Source organism: Gorilla gorilla, chromosome 10, assembly GCF_029281585.2.
Source record: "Gorilla gorilla gorilla isolate KB3781 chromosome 10, NHGRI_mGorGor1-v2.1_pri, whole genome shotgun sequence".
NCBI lineage: Eukaryota > Metazoa > Chordata > Mammalia > Primates > Hominidae > Gorilla > Gorilla gorilla.
In genome coordinates this window covers 86986129-87008144 of record NC_073234.2, presented here as the reverse complement: position 1 = coordinate 87008144, position 22016 = coordinate 86986129, and the positions used below count along the sequence as shown (strand labels likewise).

General features: G+C 39.4%; 1 protein-coding gene across 1 annotated transcript; it reads right to left on the bottom strand.

Moving 5' to 3' along the window:
* Positions 1-615: 615 nt before the first annotated feature.
* On the bottom strand, positions 616-17695 carry TMEM19 (transmembrane protein 19). Its single transcript, XM_019038988.4, has 6 exons — positions 16952-17695; positions 14058-14171; positions 7202-7339; positions 6246-6500; positions 4718-4927; positions 616-2992 (listed from the first exon to the last, which is right to left on the bottom strand). The coding sequence occupies exons 1-6, from the start codon at positions 17079-17081 to the stop codon at positions 2829-2831; spliced, it is 1011 nt and encodes a 336-aa protein (XP_018894533.1). The 5' UTR covers positions 17082-17695; the 3' UTR covers positions 616-2828.
* Positions 17696-22016: the final 4321 nt, after the last annotated feature.

Genomic DNA, 22016 nt, shown 5'->3' with positions numbered 1-22016 from the left:
CACAAAGCTATGAAAACCAGTTTATTTACAAAGCTTGGTGACAAAACCTCACCAAACTTGATCTGAGGCTCTTTATGATCTTTAGTTATACTTAGTGGGGATGTTCATAAATCATCACAAAAATAGGAGTATATTTGATAATGAGCTGCCATCCCAGACTTTTTTTTAGTAGTTTTGAGTGAAATATTTTACACAGATCCTATTAGTTTTTGAATAACTCAAAAATTTTGATGCAAAACACAACTAGACCTAAGTTTTCAAATAAAGGATTGCAAAGCAGTACTTCTCCAAACTGTTAATGGTACAGTGATTCTATTAAATTCAAAGACAGTCCCAATAAATATTTTTGTCCCCTTGTATGTCATGAGGATAAATCTCCAGGGAAAAAAAAGGGCATGTCAGAACGATGTGCAGGCTGTGTGAAAACTGACACATGCTTTTATAAGTGATGTAGCTGTAAGACACTGTGTCATTACCAGAAGTTATTCATCCATAAAGATAACATATTGTGTGGTTGCTAATAGTTATCTCCCTAAAACTGAAAAGTCCCATTCTTTTCAAGTGCTTAGATACAGGGCTTTAGGACATTCTTATGTAGTTCTAGTGCTTAGAATATTCTTTTTTTTTTTTTTTTTTTTTTTTTTTTTGAGATGGAGTCTCCCTCTGTTGCCCAGGCTGGAGTACAGTGGTGCAATCTTGGCTCACTGCAACCTCCACCTCCCAGGTTCCAGCGATTCTCCCGCCTCAGCCTCCTGAGTGGCTGAGAATACAGGCACGCACCACCACACTTAATTTTTTGTATTTTTAGTAGAGACGGTGTTTCACCATGTTGGCCAGGCTGGTCTCGAACTCCTGACCTCAAGTGATCCACCCACCTCGGCCTTCCAAAATGCTGGGATTACAGGCATGAGCCAGTGCGCCCGGCCCAGGATATTCTTATTCAGTGCTTCTCAATTTGGTTAAGCATTAGAATCTCCCAGAGAGCTTTGTAAAAATACCCATGCATGGGCCTCATTGTCCAACATTCTGACTGACTTGGTCTAGAAAGGGGCCCTGGCAACAATGTTTTAAAAACTCCTTACATGATGATTCAATGTACAGTCAGAGCTTTAAAAAGTCTCAATATCCGGGCTGTACCTTAGATCAGATAAATCAGAATTTTGCAGTGTGAAACCCAGACATCAGTACTTTTTTAAAAACATGCCCTGGTGGCTGGGCACAGTGGCTCACATCTTGTAATAGATCTTTGGGAGGCTGAGATGGGCAGATCACTTGAGGTCAGGAGTTCGAGACCAGCCTAGCCAACGTGGCGAAACCCTGTCTCTACTGAAAATACAAAAATTAGCCGGGCGTGATGGTGCACACCTGTGATCCCAGCTACTTGGGAGGCTGAGGCATGAGAATCACGTGAACCCAGGAGGCGGAGCTGAGATCATGCCACTGTGCTGAAGTCCAGCCTGGGCCACAGTGTGAGACTCTGTCTCAAAAAACAAACACATAAACAAAAAAAGCAAACATGCCCTGGTGCTTCCAATGTATACCCAAAGTTTAACCCAATTGTTGCAACCCTCTGATCTGACTGGCTTAAAGGTTAAGGGTGTGATTGTTTTTTCTTCTGTCCTGAAGTAAGTCAGTTCTAGATCATCACCATAGTACGGCCACCAATAAAGAATTCTAAGCATTATCCACTCTGGTGGTGGTGTATTCATAAATCCTTCCCCAGTTTCTTTAAAAAAGCAAAAGGGGCAGGAGGAAGAAGGTACAGAAATCACATGAGAAACATTTAAAAATACTTTTAGTAAAATACTCTGTACCCTGTCAAAACTCCTTTGGCACACAGTAAATGATAGTGAAGAACAAACATAGCAGAATTGCCTTAGTTGAGGCTACAGTGTAAGAGAGAATACAACTTAGAAGGTAATAATAGAAAAATCATAGCATTTTCCAGCAATTGATATGATAGTAAATTTATAAAGAAATACAATAATTTCCCAGTGACTCTTAACTGTTCAGGATGCCAGTGCTAAACCAGGTTGCCATACATAATTCAAAGAAAGCTAGAAAACACATTCCACATATTAAATTGAAGATAATTTTTGTTCAGAGAGCAACTGAAACATATAGTAAGTTATACATTTTTTAGATATAAGATAAAATTCTTTTGCTTTTAGTTAAAATGATTTTTTTCATACATTCTAATGGACATATGAAAAAGATATTTACTTTTTTTCATCACTAACCCTGAGGAAGGAAGAACAAATGTGGAGTAGGCCACAAAACTCACTAGGAACCAATCTCCACACTTTTCCCAATTGTGAATAGCAATTAACGGGAGAAGTTCAGGATACTTCACTTGTTTAGGCTCCCATACACATCAGCTTAAACAATTTAAAATAGACACAACATTTGGGCAACTAGCACAGTGGCATTTCTCTGCTTCAACTGAGAACTATTTTAAATATCACCACTTTTATTTCCTACACTGGTTTAAACAAACAAAACAAAATAAGACAAAACTTGACATTGATTATGTAAGAACTTTCAGTTCAATATATAGTAATATGTAGGGACAATATAGCTTCATTGCTCAAGACTTCCATTCAGCAGAAAAAAAATGCATAAGTTCTAGGAATTCTTCTCTTTCACTAGAAAGACGCTAGCTGTTACAGGGGAGTTGATGAGAGGAAAATGTGAAATCCCATCTCAATGGAATACAGGAGGAACTGGCATTTCTGCTTTGCCATTACAGTTATTATTCTTAGGATGAAAGTTGGAATTGCAAATTTAGCTGGACTCACCAGTTTCAACCTGTGGAAATGAAATAAAGTTCACCCCCTGGGCCAAAAACCCCAAGCAGCAGTTGGGAGCAAGAGGGCAATAAGAACAGAAGAAAACAGATTCACTGCGTTGTTATCAAGAATGGGTTTCCCTGCTATGTGCTTTGCCTTATTTGTTGGGCTGTTGACCACCATGCCAGTGCTTTCATCCAACCCTGGAATGGAAAAAGAGGCAAGTGAGATAGAAAACCCAAATGACTTGATTTTTTTTCTTTTCTTTCTTTCTTTTTTTTTTTTATTACACTTTAAGTTCTAGGGTACATGTACTTGATTTTAAAAAAAGAACAAAATAGACTTTTTCCTCCAAAGGAGACAATCTTTGAAAGGTTCTAAGTGACTTGCTAAATGACTTTAATGGATCATTTATATGATGAGAGACATGGGACCCTTGATTACAAATGGGCTCTTTGAATAAATGGGTTCTCAGTAATTTTCTGTCAATACCTCTGGAATTGCTTCAGAAGTGGAAGAGAGAACATGAAAAGCAGAGAGGGCATGAAACTGGCAGGTTGGGCCTGCCTTCCCAGTGGTTCCCCTCCAAGACTGATCTATGACGTCCTTGGGAGTAGGGATCATGTCTGTGGCCACAGTACTGTAAACGCAGGGTTGAGCATGGGGCTGGCACAAAGGAGGCACACGAAGATTTACAAAATCTCCCCTACTGCATGCATTTCTTTTCAACCCACCCAATGCAATCAGAAACTTCCCCAGTTAGAACCCAATTTAGAATAAAACCTACACTCTTTAAAAAACATGTTTACTGTCTGTGTGTGCGTGTAGAGTTATTGACCCTTTAGTGAGAATTAAGATCAGATTGCTTCGTCCTTAAAATCTAAATGAGACTAACGAAATGGAGAACAAATATTCTGACTGATGGGGAGGGGGAGGAAGGGCACATAGATTTTCTGAGGCATGAAGAGTGCTGGGAGGACTATACTGAGAGAACCCTTCTCTAGCCTTCCAACCTCTTCCTGATGTCAATCAAAGGAGAAACATGGTTGATGAGAGTGTGGAGCAAATACACACCTAACAGAATATGTGAGTACACTGATAGGATGGGAGAGCCTTAGAAACAAAGCACAGAAAATTTTGAGAAAAATATCTACCACTCTACCATATATCTTTTTTCTTTTTTTTTGAGATGGAGTCTTGCTCTGTTGCCCAGGCTATATAGTGCAGTGGCATGATCTCAGCTCACTGCAATCTCCGCCTCCCAGGTTCATGCAATTCTCCTGCCTCAGCCTCCCAAGTAGCTGGGATTATAGGCAGGCGCCACTACGCCAGACAATTTTTGTATTTTTAGTAGAGATGGGGTTTCACCATGTTGGCCAGGCTAGTCTCGAACTCCTGACCTCCAGTGATCTGCCCCCCTTGGCCTCCCAAAGTGCTGGGATTATAGATGTGAGCCACCGTGCCCAGACATCGACCATATATCTTAATGAAGCAAAAAACTCAGAGGCAAGAATAGCAAGCATGATACCACAGTAAGAAAGTAGGTCGTGTGTATAGTCAGATTTGTACAATTACTCCTCAAATGGAATAGGAAAATGAATGGAAGGAATTGTATTAAAATGATCTGATCCCAAACGTCTTGCTTTTCTGGGATTAGGTAATGGCTCACACAAAAACGTCTGTTCTCTGCACTATTGTATCTTCCCCACACGGCTTCTAATCATTGCTGCGCGGGACTAATTCTCTTTCAATTAATTTAATACAAAAGAATAAGAAAACCAAAATTGTGAAAGAGACTTTGCCCTATCATTTCTAGTCCCTCAACACCCTGTGTCTTTGGATTTGTTTTCATTGTTAACATTTTTTTCTTTCTTTTCCCTATTTCTTTAACACACCAATAAATTGCAAGAAGGAAGGGATGTTCTTACCAGTATACTGCATTGTAGCCCCTAAGTATGAGTCCACAATTGATCCTAGTAATCCAGCTAAACCACCAAATGCAATAATTGGCCACTGCGGGGCAGAAATGTCTAAATCATTCACAAAAATCAGCTGTGTGAGGAAGTATGCAATGCCCACAAAGGTACCACCAAGGAGACTGGAGACAAGGCCCACCACTGTAACTCCTCCATTGGTACCTGAAGAAGAAACATGCAGAAAAGCATCCGGTTAATAATCAGCAAACACATAAAGCCAAGGACAGCAAGGTACCTATCTAATCAAGACTGACTTAAAGAAAGCATTCTCTTTAATGCAATCTAAAGACTGTAGCTATTTAGAAAACAGTATTTTCTCCTCGGTAACTCTTGACATTTTAAGCAATGAAGCAGAATGGTTCAATGAAGCCAGACTGCCTGGTTTCAATCTTGGTTCTGCTTCTCTCTCTCTTTTCAGAGACAAGGTTTTGCTCTATCAACCAGGCTAGAGTACAATGGTGTGATCATAGCCTACTGCAGCCTCCAACTCCAGGCTCAAGTGATCCTCCCACCTCAGCCTCTCTAGTAGTTGGGATGACAGGCGTGAGCCACCTTGCCAGGCCCAATTCTGCTACTCTTAAGCCATGTGACTACAGTTAATTTATCTAACTTCTTTGTGCTTTAGTTTCTTTATAAGATATAAATAATAAAAGAACCAATTTATATGATTATTAGGAGTACTAAGTGGCAATCCGTGTAAAGCAGTTAGAATAGTGCTCTGTAGTAGGTATCTAAAATATGCTAGCTGTTACAATGATGATGAAGAAGAGGAGAAAAAAAAGGAGGAGAAGGTGATGACGGGGGATAGGATGGGTAGAAAGAAAAGAAGGGGACGAAGAGGAAGAGAAGCATCAGAGGACAAAAAGAAGCAGTATAGGTTGAGTATTCTCTTTACTCGAATTGCTTGAGACCAGAAGTGTTTTGGATTTCAAATTTTTTCAGAGTTTGGAATATTTGCATTATATAGACTTAACAGTTGAACATCCCGAATCTGAAAATCGTAAATCTGAAATGTTCCAATGAACATTTCCTGTGAGCATCATGTCAGTGTTCAAAAAGTTTGAGATTTTGGAGCATTTTGGATTTTGGATTTTCAGATTTGAGATGCTCAACCTATGTAGTTGTTGATAATGTTGATAATGGAGAATTGAGATATATCTTAAAGCACTGATATCCTAACAGGCCCTCAATAAATATTCTATTGTTCCCTCTCTTTTCCTTCCCTACTGATATGTTTGCAAATTAATCTCTATGTTCCTGTATTGCTTATCTAGGTCTTGCTAACATTTCCTGCAAATATTATTTATTATTACCAATTTAATAGTCGATAGAAATTTTCCAATTATTATTTAAAGAGACTAAATAAAGTTCTTAAAAGGTTCTAAAATACATCAAGAGGTTTTTTGGTTTTTTTAAAGAATCTCAAATCAAGACTCACCAACTGTGTCTACCAATGGGTCAAAAAGAAGAAAAAACTCACCAACTGGAACTTTCTCCCAGGTTGTTATCAGTCTTGGAGGACTTTTACTCAGAACTGGGCCAACTTCTGAAGCCCATGTGTCTCCAGCAGAGCAGGCCAGTGCAGCCAAGAGAGACAAACACATCCAGGAAGCGGAGTACTGCTTGGAAAAATCGACTGGGATTTCCCCGGGGCCATTTTCTATCATGTACAGCAGGGCCAGTTCTGTGGGTACAGCTCCATTACAGAACACCTGAACCCAATTCCTTTGCCCACCTGGAAACAAACAGATGAAAAGGACAAACAAATGCTTCCTCCTTAGAAGAAAAACCATGCAGTTATAGGTGTTTATGTTTTAAAGTTTAAGAAAAGAAAAACAACAAAAAAAAATTAAAAACAGTAAAAGTGTTATGGTACATTTGCCCAGATTTTATACTGTTATTAACAAATCTGGAAAAATTATGATAGACTCTAGTGCTTCTAAAATTCTGCTGTTATTTCCCATTGTTGTGAAATAAATTATAAACTCAATTTGGCTACTAAAGGAATTCTCATATAAAATTGATGTGTTTTGACAGTTTAAACAACATTCTGATTAAAAGCTTATGTTGGCTGGGCGCAGTGGCTCACGCTTGTAATCCCAGCACTTTGGGAGGCCGAGGCAGGCGGATCACGAGGTCAGGAGATCGCGACCATCCTGGCTAATACGGTGAAACCCCGTCTCTACTAAAAATACAAAAAAATTAGCCAGGCATGGTTGCAGGCGCCTGTAATCCCAGCTACTCAGGAGGCTGAGCCAGGAGAATGGTGTGAACCCGGGAGGCAGAGCTTACAGTGAGCCAAGATTGCGCCACTGCACTCCAGCCTGGGCAACAGAGCGAGACTCCGTCTCAAAAAAAAAAAAAAAAAAAAAAAAAAACCTTGTGTTAGGATTAAATGAAGTTTACTGTTTTGAATGATATCAAACATAATTTTACCTTCCTTATATTCTGAATCTAGACGCTTCTTCACTTCTCCCTTCCATTTAGTGAGTTTCGAAGAAGACAAGAAAAACATCAGCAAAGAGGTAAAAAAGCTGAAATTTGCAATGGTTAGGATAAATCCAATGACTAGCCCTGAAAGAAACATATATAAACACAGAATTATATTCAATTCATACATCAATGCTGTGAAAAAAGAATGGATTTTTTCCATTATTTTTATATTATAACCTGAAATGTACATTTCTAACAATTTGCATTTTACCAATTAAGTTCTTAGCAAGCAGTAAACTGAATGCCATTTTGAGTACACATTTTTTACCATATTTTAATCTCCTTTCAAGCAATGCCATATGAATGTAAGATAATATTTTAGATAATATTTTTAAAATTATCTTAATTTAAAAAAATTAGAACTAGAGATGGGGTCTCACTATATTGCCCAGGCTGGTCTCAAACTCCTGGGCTCAAGCAATCTGCCCAGCATTGGCCTCCTAAAGTGCTGGGATTGCAGGAGTGAGCCACAGCACCTGGCCTTCTTTTTCTATAATAACCCTTTCCATTGCTTAGCTCAAAGTTCAGATATCATAACCAATGAGATAGTTACTCATTGACCCTTCCAGAGATACTCAATTACTGGTATTTAACTTTGGTACCTTTTAATCGAGAGTACAGAAACAGGGTAACTTGATATAAAGTATTAACAATAACAAAGTGCTTCGGCTCTGGAGTTGAACAGTCTAGAGTTCAAACTTTGGCTCCTTCACTTACCTCTTCAAGATTAGGATAAGTTACCTAACCTCCTTAAGTCTCAATTTTGCACTGGTGAAATGAGAATAATCAGAATTCTGACTTTACCGGCTTGCTGTAAAAAGTCAGGGATAATTTTTGTAATATGCTTATTATATTATCCAGGATGTAAGAGGTCCTTAATAAGTGTTACCTAATATCATGGATACTAATAACAGCAACAGTTCCAGTGGCAAAAGCTCAACAATAATAATGATAAATATTACAATATTGTTATCCAACCTTTAAGTTTTTTCAACTGATTTTTAAAACATTACAAAAGTTGTATGCAACTACTGAAGGGGAAAGTCAAAACACATGGAAGTATACAAACTGAAAGTCAAAGTGTCTCCCCTCCTCCTCTTCATGAATATTCACTGTTAACAATTTGTTCCACCGTCTCTAAACAAACCCAAAGTAGAAGAGCCCTACACAACCTACACTGAGATGTTACAAATGGCATCTATATCCTTTTTACTTCAGCCACCTTAAAATACCACATGAAGCAATCAATGTTCATGTTGGTGACAGCTTCAGATTGAGGAAATGAACAAGACAAGCTTTGAGGGAATGGTTTCTTTCATGCAGTGTAAAGATAGCTTGGAACTTTTGGCAACTCCTACCTATGTCTAAATTTTAGATTAGTAACTGCTATCTCCTGTTCATATCTTTTCCACCTCTCCATCCTGCAGATCTCTAAATATCATTGATAAGGGGTTCATATATATGACAATAGGGTACTCCCAAATAATTTGAAGACTTGAGGACTATGGTTGCCTTCTGAGCCTAAAACAGGTAAATTCTGTACCTAACAGATAGCATCGGGGGAGTAAAATGACACTGTCTACAAATTTCTGATAATGGGAGTAGAGTTATACCCCAAATTCCAACCAGGGTGACCTGGGTAATCTCCAGGAGGCATAAAAGAGAAAGGCAGGACTGGAATTTCATAGTAATTTAATAAACTCAAAGCTCACCTATTGCTTCATACATATTCTATAATAATTTACTTGGCTAGCCCAAAATGTAGAAAGTGAAGGCCAAAAGAACCAGAGGTTGGCAGACTTCTTGAACCATGTCCAAGGGAGGGGAACCTTTGATTTGTGGATTTGCGTAACTGTTTCTCGGACTTTGTACTCACCAAAGCAGCCTTCTAATTATAATCTGACTTCTCAAGTGGCCTGACTACAAGAATAGGGCATGCCTGAACAGTGATGTTTGTGTTCTTCTGCCTGGTAGTTCTTCTATCTGATTAATAAAGTGGCATTCTGGCTCATATAGCAATCCTTTATGACAATGAGCAACACTCAACCAGTTTTCTAGGCTCTAATCAACTCTGGGTACATGACAGAGTGAGGCTTCTACTTCAGAAAGACTGAAACCAGACCCAAAGTATAGTGACCAAAAAGAGGTCAGGCTACCCTTGTGAAACCACACAGAGCACCACCAGTGGCCCTTCCCGACAACACCCCCTCTTGCTGTGCTCTTCCACAAACACTTTGCCACAAATCCCCATCATGTGACCCTCTCCTTATTCTGGCAATGCTCGCTCTCTCTCCAAGAGACCAGAGCCCTCCACTTCAGTGTGCAGCTTAGAGACTGACTGTGACTGAACCTCTGCCTAATCCTCTTAACACTGAGGTATATGTTTCTGTCATGAATGGTTCTAAATACCCAGATCCTGAGGAAGTTCTGTAACTCTTACTTCTAAATCCTAGACACACTAAAGTCATGATGTAGCAAAGTAAAATTTCTTATAACTGTGTGTATTAGTCTGCTGTCACGCTGCTAATAAAAACAAACTTGAAACTGGGTAATTTATAAAGAAAAGAGGTTCAACTGACTCACAGTTCCACATGGCTTGGGAGGCCTCACAATCATGGCCAAAGGCAAATGAGGAGCAAAGTCACATCTTACATAGCGGCAGGCAAGGGGGCTTGTGTAGGGGAACTCCCCTTTACAAAACCATCAGCTCTCATGAGACTTATTCACTATCAAGAGAACAGCATGGGAAAGACCTGTCCCATGATTCAATTACCTCCTACCAGGTCCCTCCCTTGACATGTGGGAATTATGGGAGCTACAATTCAAGATGAGATTTGGGTGGAGACATGGTCAAACTATATCACTGTGAATAGCAGTAGTGGAAGGAAAACAGTAATAATAACTAACATCTATAAAATATTTGTATGCCAAGTACTGTGCTAAGCATTTTACATGGATAACACTTCATGATAATTCATTGCTATAGATACCATTATTCCTTCACATTTTATAGACAGGACAAGTACAACACTGAGAGTTTAAGTGACTTGCAGTCATACTCTAGGATAATATTCCCAACTACTATGATATACTTTAAATCAGCATTAGATTTTTTTTTTATCCTTAAGGAAACAAAAAGTTCCAAACAGTAAGAAAAGCTGGGTGTGGTGGCGCGTGCCTGTAGTCGCTACTACCCAGGAGGCTGACGCAGGCGAACTGCTCGAGCCCAGGAATTCAAGCCTGCACTAAGCTATGGTTGCATCACTGCACTACAGCCTGGGTGATAGAGCGAGACCCTGCCTCTAAAAAAAATTTTTTTTTTTGGGACAGGGTCTCGCTCTATCACCCAGGCTTGAGTGCAGCAGCATGATCTCAGCTCACTGCAGCCTCTGCCTCCTGGGTTCAAGCAGTTCTCCTGCCTCAGCCTCCCAAGTACCTGGGATTACAGGCACCTGTCACCATGCCTGGCTAATCTTTGTATTTTTAGTAGAGACGAGGTTTCACCATGTTGCCTAGGCTGGTCTCAAACTCCTGGGCTCAAGTGATCTGCCTGCTTTGGCCTCCCTAAGTGCTGGGATTACAGGTGTGAGCCACCATACCTGGCCATAATTTTTTTTTTTTACAAAAAAGAAGAAAAGATAAACAGTTCATAGAATGAAATAATTAGGAAAAAAGCAAAGGTTTTTAAAAATCAGACTACATCTATTCCTAATCATCTATTATGTATCTAGCACTATTCAAAGAAACATGGGACACAGAAGCATAAGATACTCTTTGTCTTCAAGGAGTTTATAATCTAGCAGATTTCCTTTATGCTCAAGCAGATCAAGTGGCATGTTATAGCACCAGGATAATTTTTAGAAACATGCATATTATATTTTTGCTACCTGACTTTAGAACTATCAGTTACTACTGAAAGTAAGTTAACGACATGCTTCCATCTACTACTACATTTGATCATTTCCAACTCTAAGGGCTGGCAGCAAATAAATGACTTCATGAGATTTGAATCCTATTCAATAAGAATACTTCATTAAGCACTAAGAAGCCTAGAACCAGAAACTTTTTAAGTGAGAATACTTCATTTAATTTTATTCTGCAAGCGTTAGTTTCAGTTTTCTGCAGTTTTCATTGTTTTCTGCCCAGAACTCTCTTCATCCTTCAAACCTCTCTATATACTTCTCTATTAATGCAGATGATAATAATAATAATCAGCATATATAACGAGGTAGGAGAGAGGTTGAGGGGGAGAAGTAACGTGAGCAGAGGTACGGAGAAAGAAAGAAACGTTTGTGGCAATGCCAATTTAATAGTCATTCACGTATAAAAATATGGTTGAAACTACATAATCACTAACAATGAACATTTTTGTATAGTTTACAAAGATGTGTTGCCTCATATAATATCTTGTTTGAGCTTTACCAATAAGTCCATAAGATATTACTATTGGAGGTATTTCATAAGAGATTAAGAAAGTGAGTCTCCTAGGAGTTAGGCAGCATGCCCAAGTTTGCACTGATAACAGGTGGCAGTGTTAGGTTTCATATCTTTTAATTCTAATCAACATAGGAGAGGAGTAGATGTCCAAGGGCTACAATGCAGCCCTTCTAGCAGCAGGAAAGAAACAACAGTAGAGATCATAAAAGTCAGAGAAGCAGGACAATATACAGCACAGAAGCCCAAGGAAGACAGAATTTCAAGAAGGACTTGACCTTTTTTTCTATAAGAATAATAAATTCCAAGGCAAGGATATCTGAGAGCTTTTTTTGTTTTCTTTTTGACACAGGGTCTCAGTCTGTTGCCCAAGCTGACTGAAGTGGCATGATCAGCCTCCTGTGTAGTTGGGACTACAGGTGTGCACTACCACGCCAGGCTAATTTTTTTTGTTTTTTTTTTTTTGTAGAGGTGAAGTCTCATTATGCTGTCCAGGCTGGTCTCAAACTCCTGGACTCGAGTGATCCTTCTGCCTTGGCTTCCCAAAGTGCTGGGATTACAGGTGTGAGCCACCGCGACCAGCCCAGAAAGAACTTTTTTTAGCAAAGCATAAGTCCATGTTATTATATTTAAGCAGAGATTGTTCAAATTATGTTATAAATGATTTAATACTACCAAAGTGCTAACAGCAGTGCCTGGTACATAGAAAGTGTGACATAAGCATTTGTTAAATAGATAAAATATAACCACTCCTAATACTTATTGATTATATGGTAAAATAAAATTCATATAAAAATATCAGTATGTCTAGTTAACTTTAATTCTCAATTACCCCACAAAGGGAAAAGAAATCTCACAATATAACTTAAACAGTATTTCTTAATTATGAAGAGAATTGGCATGATTTTGAAGAACTCTGCCTAATAATAATAGTTACAAGCACTGAATAAATATTGGCTATGTGTCCAGGCAATGAGGTAAGGACTTTAAATTGTCGCATTTAATTCTCTCTATGACCTAAAAATGAAATAAGGGGGAGATCCAGGCCTTGTGGAGCCCAAAGTTTATATAATTTGGGGTTCCCTCTTTAAGAAAAAGAGTACAAAAGTTTTGACCTTTGCAAAATTGACAAAACCATAGGACCATGAGAGCACATTGCTAGAGTTTATTCAATTTATCTCTCACTTCTTTTCCTATCGTTACTATTTTCTAGTCAAATGAGCCTTATTATTCTTACTCTCAAATAAGCCTCTAAAATATCTGGACTTTTGCACTTGTTATTCTGTCAGCCTGGAACATGATTCTGTCAGATTTCATTGCTAGCTTCTTCAGATACCAGTGCAAAATGACCTCCTTAGAGAAAAGCACCTGACACCATTTACAGAAGAATGCACTACATCTTCCAACATACACACTTTACAATTATCTTTTCATTTTTCTCATAAACTTCATCATTACCTGAACAGTTTTATATATTTTATTTATTATCTATCTCCCCTAAAGAATGTAAGTTCCATGAGAACTGACACCATGTTCTTTTTGTTTACAGATCTATCCCAAGTTTTTAGAACAGTAGTACATATTAGTAAGTGTTCAATAAAAATTTGCTAAAAGAGGGGTCAGGCATGGTGGCTCATACCTGTAATCCCAGCACTTTGGGAGGCCCAGGCAGGTGATCACTTGAGGCCAGGAGCTCGAGACCGGCCTGGTCAACATGGCGAAACCCTGTCTCTAATAAAAATACCAGAAAAAATTAGCCGGGCATGGTGGCACACGCCTGTAGTCTCTACTCAGAGGCTGAGGCACAAGAATCGCTTGAATCCAGGAGGAGGAGGTTGCAGTGAGCCGATCATGCCACTGCACTCCAGCCTGGGCAACAGAGCAAGACTGTCTCGGGAAAAAAAAAATTGCTAAAAGAATGAATACATATCCTGTTCTCAACTCAGTTTTGGAAAATTAATCCAGAACACTACGTTTGGACTGCTCTGTTTTGAGATTACTAACAGCAATTTCCAAAAGTTATTCTCTCCAAATGCTCTATTTTACATCTAGGAGGAGTGCTCCAGTGTTTCTGCTGGTAGAAGACTAATCAAACTAAAGGAGCAGAATAGTCAAGGTTCATCTATCCTATTAATCTACTTTGTATTAATCACAGAGTTTAATTTGTATGTTACACTAAAAGTGTACGTTAGTTTCTGAAATTTTGACAATAGGAATGCTGAGCAAGATGTAACTTTATCATTGTCTAAAATATATAACTATGATTTGTAGTCAGTCTCATATATTCAGAATTTAGAAAACATAAATTTAAATTATATAAGCAAGCACTTAGTAGTTACTGTAAACATTCAAAATAAAAACATACCTCCTAGAGCCCCACTGTGATCTAGACTTTTCTTTTTAAGGCCATTAGAGACGATCAGAACAGGAACAACAACAGAAAACAGCCAACGCCACGGAGAAATAGGTCGTAAGTTACCTGAAAAATTATAAAGGTGGAGCACAAATTGTGTGAAGTCTGCACAGGTTAGTTTTGGCAGTAAACTTCCATTACTGCTTTTGGACTAAAATACTGTCATAAGTACAAACACCAAGATGAAGTCACCAAAGAAATATATAGTCATGCATCACTTAAAGATAGGGATATGTTCTGAGAAATGCATCCTTAGGTGATTTCATGGTTATGCAAACGTCAGACTGTACTTACACACACCTAGATGGTAGAGCCTACTACACACTTAAGCTATATGCTATAGCCCATTGGTCCTAGGCTACAAACCTGTAAAGCATGTTACTGTACTGAATACTACAGGCAATTATAACGTATTTGTGTATCTAAACACAGAAAAAGTAGAGTAAAAATATGGTATTATAATCTTATGGGAACATGTTGTATGTGTGGTCTGTCATTGACGAAAACATTGTTAGGCGGAGCATGACTGTATTTATGTTGAGACATGCATGCATATTTTCAGAGAAACAGTCTTACTGGAGAATGGCCAAACAGGTTATGTCCAAGTTTTGAAAACCTTTTACTGCTATTTATGATAATAATGGATATCTAGATATTTAAAATGAACCTCTGGTTCATTTTTTTTAAAGGGGGCACATATTAAATTTCAAGGACTACCTAGAACGAACTCTTTTTGTAACAGGATCTTACTCCTCTCTGCCTGTCAGAGGACAGACACCTCATTCAATGGTTAGAAATTGATTATTCCAGAGGCTGCATCCAGCTCACAGATGTTTGGCTAGCAGGGTGTTTTCAAATAATTTCAGTCAATATTCAAAGATTAGGAGATATCATATAAAAATCCAGATTCTTGGCTTCTGTTTTAAAATTGGGAAGTTCTGGCCAACATGGCAGAATTGACTGAAGGTAAAGAGAGGTGCCCTCCTTTAAACAGGCCATGGCTTTCCCATTTAAAGTTCCCACCACTCCTGATAGGCTCCTAAACGCCAAGGCAAAGTGATTTCCTTATGGTAAAGAAAACTGTGAACCACTGCTTGTATCTATGTTTCTATCAAAAATGAGAAAATGGGCCGGGCGCAGTGGCTCATGCCTGTAATCCCAGCACTTTGGGAGGCCAAGGCAGGAGGATCCTGAGGTCAGGAGTTCGAGACCCAGCCTGGCCAACATGATGAAACCCTGTCTCTACTACAAATACAAAAATTAGCCAGGCATGGTGGCAGGCACCTGTAATCCCAGCTACTTGGGAGGCTGAGGCAGGAGAAACCAGAAGGCAGAGGTTGCAGTGAGCTGAGATCGTGCCACTGTACTCCAGCCTGGGCAAAAGGAGCGAAACTCCATCTCAGAAAAATAAAGGGGAAATGAAAGACAAAGAGGGCCCAAGCATTCAACAAAAGATGAGAAATATCCTATTTCTGGAAATGAAAACTATTACCACAGGTCTAATACACAAAAACGTACACAGATTCATTTGCATTAGGTGACTGGCCCCAGAGGGATATTTCAGTTTACAAATCCTGATTTATTCTATTTAGTTCAAGTCATAGTAAATACTGTCACTAACAAGAATCTTTTCTTACACCCCTCCCCTAAAACTCTGATGCCCCACTGTGAATCATTATGAACGAACTGCACTGAGAGCTTCTGTAGCCTGGAGAACCCTTTCCAACTATTCACATGTCTCTTTGCAAAAAGCCTACAGTCTGAAATGGCAATCCCTTACGATACAAGCATTCTCATTCTCCTTTTCATTTTTCCCTTGTTGTAAACTGACCAGTATTTTGTTTTCATAGGAGAAGGAAGTTTGTGTAAATGGAGGCTTATGCTCTAAAGCACCTTTAAAACTTTAAAGATCTGAGTCCAGAGTACCTTATATTTAAGCAATGTAGCTTTAGGCTTTAAAAGGAGTCTATTCTTTTGAAGCAACCAAATGGCAGATAAGTCCTTCAGCTCTCCAAATGTAAACAGTATACTGTTTTTAATTCTTATTATTTTTACAGAACATGTGAAACTGATAAACTACATTACTACTTTTTTTTTTTTGAGACGGATTCTCGCTCTGTGGCCCAGGCTGGAGTGCAGTGGCTCAATCTTGGTTCACTGCAACCTCCGCCTCCAGGGTTCAAGTGATTCTCCTGCTTCAATCTCCCGAGTAGCTGGGATTACAGCTTTTTCCTAGTTTTAGTAGAGCTGGGGTTTCACCATGTTGGCCAGGCTGGTCTTGAACTCCCGACCTCAGGTTATTTGCCCGCCTCGGCCTCCCAAAGTGCTGGGATAACAGGCTTGAGCCACCGCGCCTGGCCCATTACTAATATTCTTATTCAAAATTAAAAGCATCACTGTAATTGCTTTACAAAGCTATATTCACCTCACTTATCTTTTACCAAGACAGATGGAATAGTTACATACAATATAAAGACACTTTGAAATAGGTATAACTAGTCCAGAAGTGGTGGCCTGTATTGCCAGCACTTTGGGAGACACAGGTGGGAGGATCACTTGAGCCTAGGGGTTTGAGACCAGCCTAGCAACACAGAGGGACCCCTATCTTATAAAAAATAAAAATTAAAAAAAAAAAGAAATAGGTATAACTCGAATTATCACAACAAGCATTTATTAAAGGCATTGTTTATACTATCACGTTAGTAAGTTAAATCAGGCTATGGAAGTTAAGTAAACACAACCATTCATAACCATTCAGAGGATATGAGTTTTGGATTTCACAATGGTATGGTTTTAATTTCCTCTGACTAGATTACAGAGAAACAACTTAGAACACTCAGACTTACCATAATAGGTGCTTGCAGTCATTGATATAATCCAGAAAGCTAACGAAATGCAAATGATCAGGCTCAATATAACTATATTAGTTATCATCTTTATATATCTTTTGCATATATTGTCGTTAAGATCTGTCATGGAAAATAAGGATATGAGCTCCTGCGGGAGACAATATTTAGCGTTTCGGAGAGAAAGTCATTTACGATGTGAGCAAGACACTTGTTCAGAGGCAAACATAAATCCCAACATATTCCACCGACCAAACAAGCATACAAATCACAAAAATTCAAACTCCTTCCGGAAACTCCTACTGGCGGAGAGCTCCAATTCATATGGGCGTGGTCAACGCCTCACCGCAAAAGCAGAGCGCAACCCGGCGGACGGTGAGGGCCGGCCGCCGGCTGCCGGCCGCTTCAGCGCCTCACGCCGGAGCCCACGGGAAAAAGAGGAAGCCGAGACAGCCAATCCGCGGTCCCGGCGCTGGCGAGTTCCACCCACCTCCCGTCGCAACCTTCTCACCCGAGGGCGGGGTAGGCCAGCGGCTGCAAAGGGGCAGCTAGGGCATCCGAACTTGGGCAAGTCTGGGAAGCATGCCTGACGCGGCTGAACGTAGTCACGTCCCGACAACTGCGCAAGCCGCCCTAGGGTCAGGTCCAGCCGGCCAAGACCGAGACCCAAGGAGCAAAGCCGGCGCCTCCCGGCGCCCCCGCCTCTAGCGCCTCGCCCGCTGTGGGCATGCGCCGCAGCCGCTTAGGGGGATGTCGCCTAGCTCACGTGGGCAGGCACTGCTGGCATCCTGGCCGGCTGCGTTTGCACTGCTTCTCCGAAACCACATTATAGGTACTAAACAACATGTTTAGTACCTATAATGTACTAGACTCCTGGCTGCTAGCGAGGTAAAGTTAAACATAGTTTCTATTACTGAGCTCTCGTAATTATTGTCATAACACCACTTAGATTGTGGAAATATCTGTCCTCACACCCCTTATATTTAAGGTGTGTGCATTTAGAAAGCAAAACGTCTTGTTAGCATTAAAAATCTGAATCGTGGCTGATTTCTTTTCTTTTTTTTTTTTTTTTTTTCGAGACAGTGTCTCTCTCTGTTGCCCAGGCTGGAGTGCAGTGGCACGATCTCTGCTCACTGCAGCCACCGCCTCCCAGGTTCTAAGCGATTCTCCTGCTCCAGCCTCCGGAGTAGCTGGGATTACAGGCGCCACAACCACGCCCGGCTAATTTTTATATTTTTAGTAGAGACGGGGTTTTGCCATGTTGGCCCGGCTGGTCTCGAACTCCTGACCTCAGGGGATCCACCCACCTCGGCCTCCCAAAGTGCTGGGTTTAATGGCGTGAGCTACAGCGCCCGGCCTGATTTCATGTTTTATGTGAAATTAACTTGTTTGCCTGGGTTAACAGTAACTAACTGATAATTACGTAATATTTATCAATTTTTTCAGTTAATTGCTGACAGTGTAAGAAGAGGAGCCAAATCCATTTCAGACACAGTATGCAATTGTGTTTTAAGCCCCAAGAGTAGTTACTTTAAAAAAGCTCACGTTATTTTAAATTTCAAAATACATGCCAAGACAGCTTGTCATTTTCTTTGGTAAGACATCTAATTAAGTAGTTAACTAAGAATCAAATCTGTGAAGTAGGACTAAATAGTAGTGGGCTTCCTGTACTAGATAATATACATATATGGTCTTTATGCTGAAATTTATTATGTGCCTACTTTATTTTTGTCTTAGTCTGTTCTGCATAGGTAAATGTTTGGATTATTTCACCAAGCTGACTGGCCAGTATCAATGTTACCAGACTACTGGGTAAAATTATTAATAATGAAAGCTAATGTTTTGTGGTTTGCACAGTCGCATTGTTTTTGTCTCTGCTTAGACAAAATTATAAACTGGTCTTTTTTTTTTTGCCTTGATTCACCACAGTCACAGAGTGACCCTCTCTGATTAGTTGGTGTTCGATAGGAAAATCATAGCCTAGTTGTGAATGTCATGCTATCTCCCAACACTGTGGTGTAGCTGTGTCAGGTCAGTCCCTGGATGTCAGGGATGATTTTTCTCATGACTATTAGATCTGGCTAAAAAATGCATATTAAATAGTAGTGTCAGTGAACTGACCCTTTAGATGAATATTTTCCCTTCTATTTTTTTCAGTGGCCAATTATTGATGTTTTTCTCCATAAAAGTTATTCTAGCTTAAGACCAAAATAATTTAGAGGAGTTAATATAATTAAAATACAGTAGTTCTTATATGCAATAGGCAGTTTCAGTTACCAAGGGTTAAACATGATCTTGAGGCAGGAGAATAGGGTCTGGAGGCAGGGAACCTAAGGCCGATTCATGCTGACTTCCTAGAGCTAAATCAAAAGGAAAACCGCAACTTCTCACACCTAAGTAACAAGAGGACCCGAAGCTACGCCCTTTGCAAACCCCTCTTTTTTTCTGCGTGGCAGATAGAAAATTGAAAGTATCTCTGCTTGGTAGCTTTCTGCAACCAATCAGACGTTTGCGTAGGAGTGTAACTTTGTAACTTTGCTTCAGCCTCTAATTGGTTGTTTTTCACAACCAATCAGACTGATTGTGGGCTAGTACTTCATTTACATTTACATAAGGTGTACACCAAGTAACCAGTGGGAAACCTCTAGAGGGTATTTAAACCCTAGAAAATTCTGTAAGGAGGCCCTTGAGCCCCTATGCTCAGATGGTTCCCACCGTGTGGCGTGTACTTTTGTTTTCAGTAAATTTCTGCTTCTGTTGCTTCATTCTTTCCTTGCTTTGCTTATGTGTTTTGTCCAGTTCTTTGTTCAAAACACCAAGAACCTGGACACCTTCCACCAGTAACAATCCGAAAATATTAAAAAGAAAATTCCAGAAATATTCATAAGTTTTAAATTGCATGCCAAAGTAGCATGATGAAATCTCATGCCATCCAGCTCCATCCCACCTGGGACGTGAATCCTCCGTTTATCTAGCATATCCATGCAATAGACATTACTCTCTTGTTAGTCACTTAGGAGCCATTGCAGTTATCAGATGGACTGTTGCAGTATCACAGTGCCCTTATTTTAGTTCTATTACAATATATTGTTATAATTGTTCTATTTTATTATTAGGTATTCCTCCTAATCTCTTACGGTGCCTAATTTATAAATTAAGCTTTATCATAGGTATATAGGAATTGGAAAAAAATAGTATATATAGGGTTTGGTATTTTCCAGGGTTTCAAGCATCCACTGAGGGTGTTGGAATGTATCTCCAAGGATAAAGGGAGTGGGAGGGGCTCTTGTATACTTTTAAAAAATCACGATTTTACTGTTACAATTTTTATAGACTATCAATCTTAAAAATTTCAACAAAGTCTTTGTTTTTCTATTTACTTTAGAAGCCATTTTCTGGCAATGGAAAATTTCTGGTTAGGCATTTCCTAAACTATATTTTTTAACTTAATAGTAGTTATTCTTTGTTATTAGTAGGCATCCCTACCACTCAAAAGATACCTGTGATCAAATTTAAGGTTGAGAAATGTTGTCTCTACATGGGATAGTTAGAGTGTATTATTAATGACTCTAAGAAGTTAAGAAACAAACACATTTGTTTAAATGGTTCCAACAGTTAATTGTCTTCATCAGATTTATTTCCTGTAGAAAACATGCAGTTTGAGACTTACTATAGCAATCATAGAATAAACTGAAAGTTCATTGTTGTGCTGATCTTTAAATTTCACAATATAAATACCCATTTATGGTTAAGTGCTCTTTGATATAAAGTTTGGATTTTTCTATGATAGACATTTATATTCAATACCAATCACAAAAATTATCCTAATGTCAAAAAGCACTTACTGTGTGATAGGAAATTATCAGATTTTATTTACAATCCCTTTGAATCTAATTCAAAGGGATTGGTTTAGATTTTCTGAAATGTGCGAATATTTGAGTGATTTGAGTGCCAACACACATACACCACATGTGTATGTGTGGTGAAGGAGCATAGCAGATGAAAATGGACATGTAGACAATTACATTATAAAAAGATGATGACTTTATCCAAGTCATATATAAACAGGACTCAAGGAGAAAAGCACTTATGTCACTCTGGTATGTTTAGGGATGGTGTCACACAAGAGAGGGGAGCATCCAAGGTGAGAATTGAAAGATGACAAAGAGTTTGCTCAGTGACTAAGCTAAACAAGGGCAATTTGTAAAGGTTTATTTGGTGGTTAAAAAGAACATGAAAATAGGAAGTTCAAGAGAATGGAGAAGAGTTAGAAATAACACATTTTGGAGTGTTTGCTAAATAATTTATTAAACTGAAAATTCATCTGAGAAATAGACACCTCTTTTAAAAATTTTTTTAATATAAAAATAGAGGTGAGGTCTCACTGTGTTGTCCAGACTGGTCCCAAACTCCTGGCTATAAGTGATCCTCTTGCCTTGGCCTTCCAAAGTGTTGGGATTACAGGTGTGAGCCACTGCATCCAACCAGTATGTGCCTTCTTGACATTAAACCCGAATATTTTGTTTTTTAAATGTTTGTAGTATAGATTTTAAAAGACTAGGGAGCAATTTGAAGATGGATTTGTTGTATTAGATTGAGCTCATTCTAAAAGGGCCTTAGGGAGAGGGTGGGGAGCAATGAGGGCAGGAATAAAGAAATGGAATACTGTTTTCCAGTAACCTTGAGGACGGACACCATGTCTGTCTGGCACATCCTAGTTTGATCAGTGTCTCTCAGTGAGTGTTAAGATAGTGTTTTTTGGGCTGGGTACGGTGGCTCACACCTATAATCCCAGCACTTTGGGAGGCCAAGGCGGGCGGATCACCTGAGGTTGGGAGTTCCAGACCAGCCTGATCAACATGGAGAAACCATGTCTCTACTAAAAATACAAAATTAGCTGGGCATGGTGGCACATGCCTGTGATCCCAGCTACTCAGGAGGCTGAGGCAGGAGAATCACTTGAACCCGGGAGGTGGAGGTTGTGGTGAGCCGAGATTGCGCCATTGCACTCCAGCCTGGGCAACCAGAGCGAAAATCCATCTCAAAAAATAAAAATAAAAAAAAA

Excerpts from the sequence above, each read along its gene's own strand:
- TMEM19 (XM_019038988.4), bottom strand. The coding sequence starts at position 17,081 with ATGACAGATCTTAACGACAATATATGCAAAAGATATATAAAGATGATA. Across the intron at positions 7,340-14,057 it reads TCACAGTGGGGCTCTAGGAG|GGCTAGTCATTGGATTTATC; the intron begins GTATGTTTTTAT and ends TGTTTCTTTCAG. Across the intron at positions 6,501-7,201 it reads AGATTCAGAATATAAGGAAG|GTGGGCAAAGGAATTGGGTT; the intron begins GTAAAATTATGT and ends GTTTGTTTCCAG.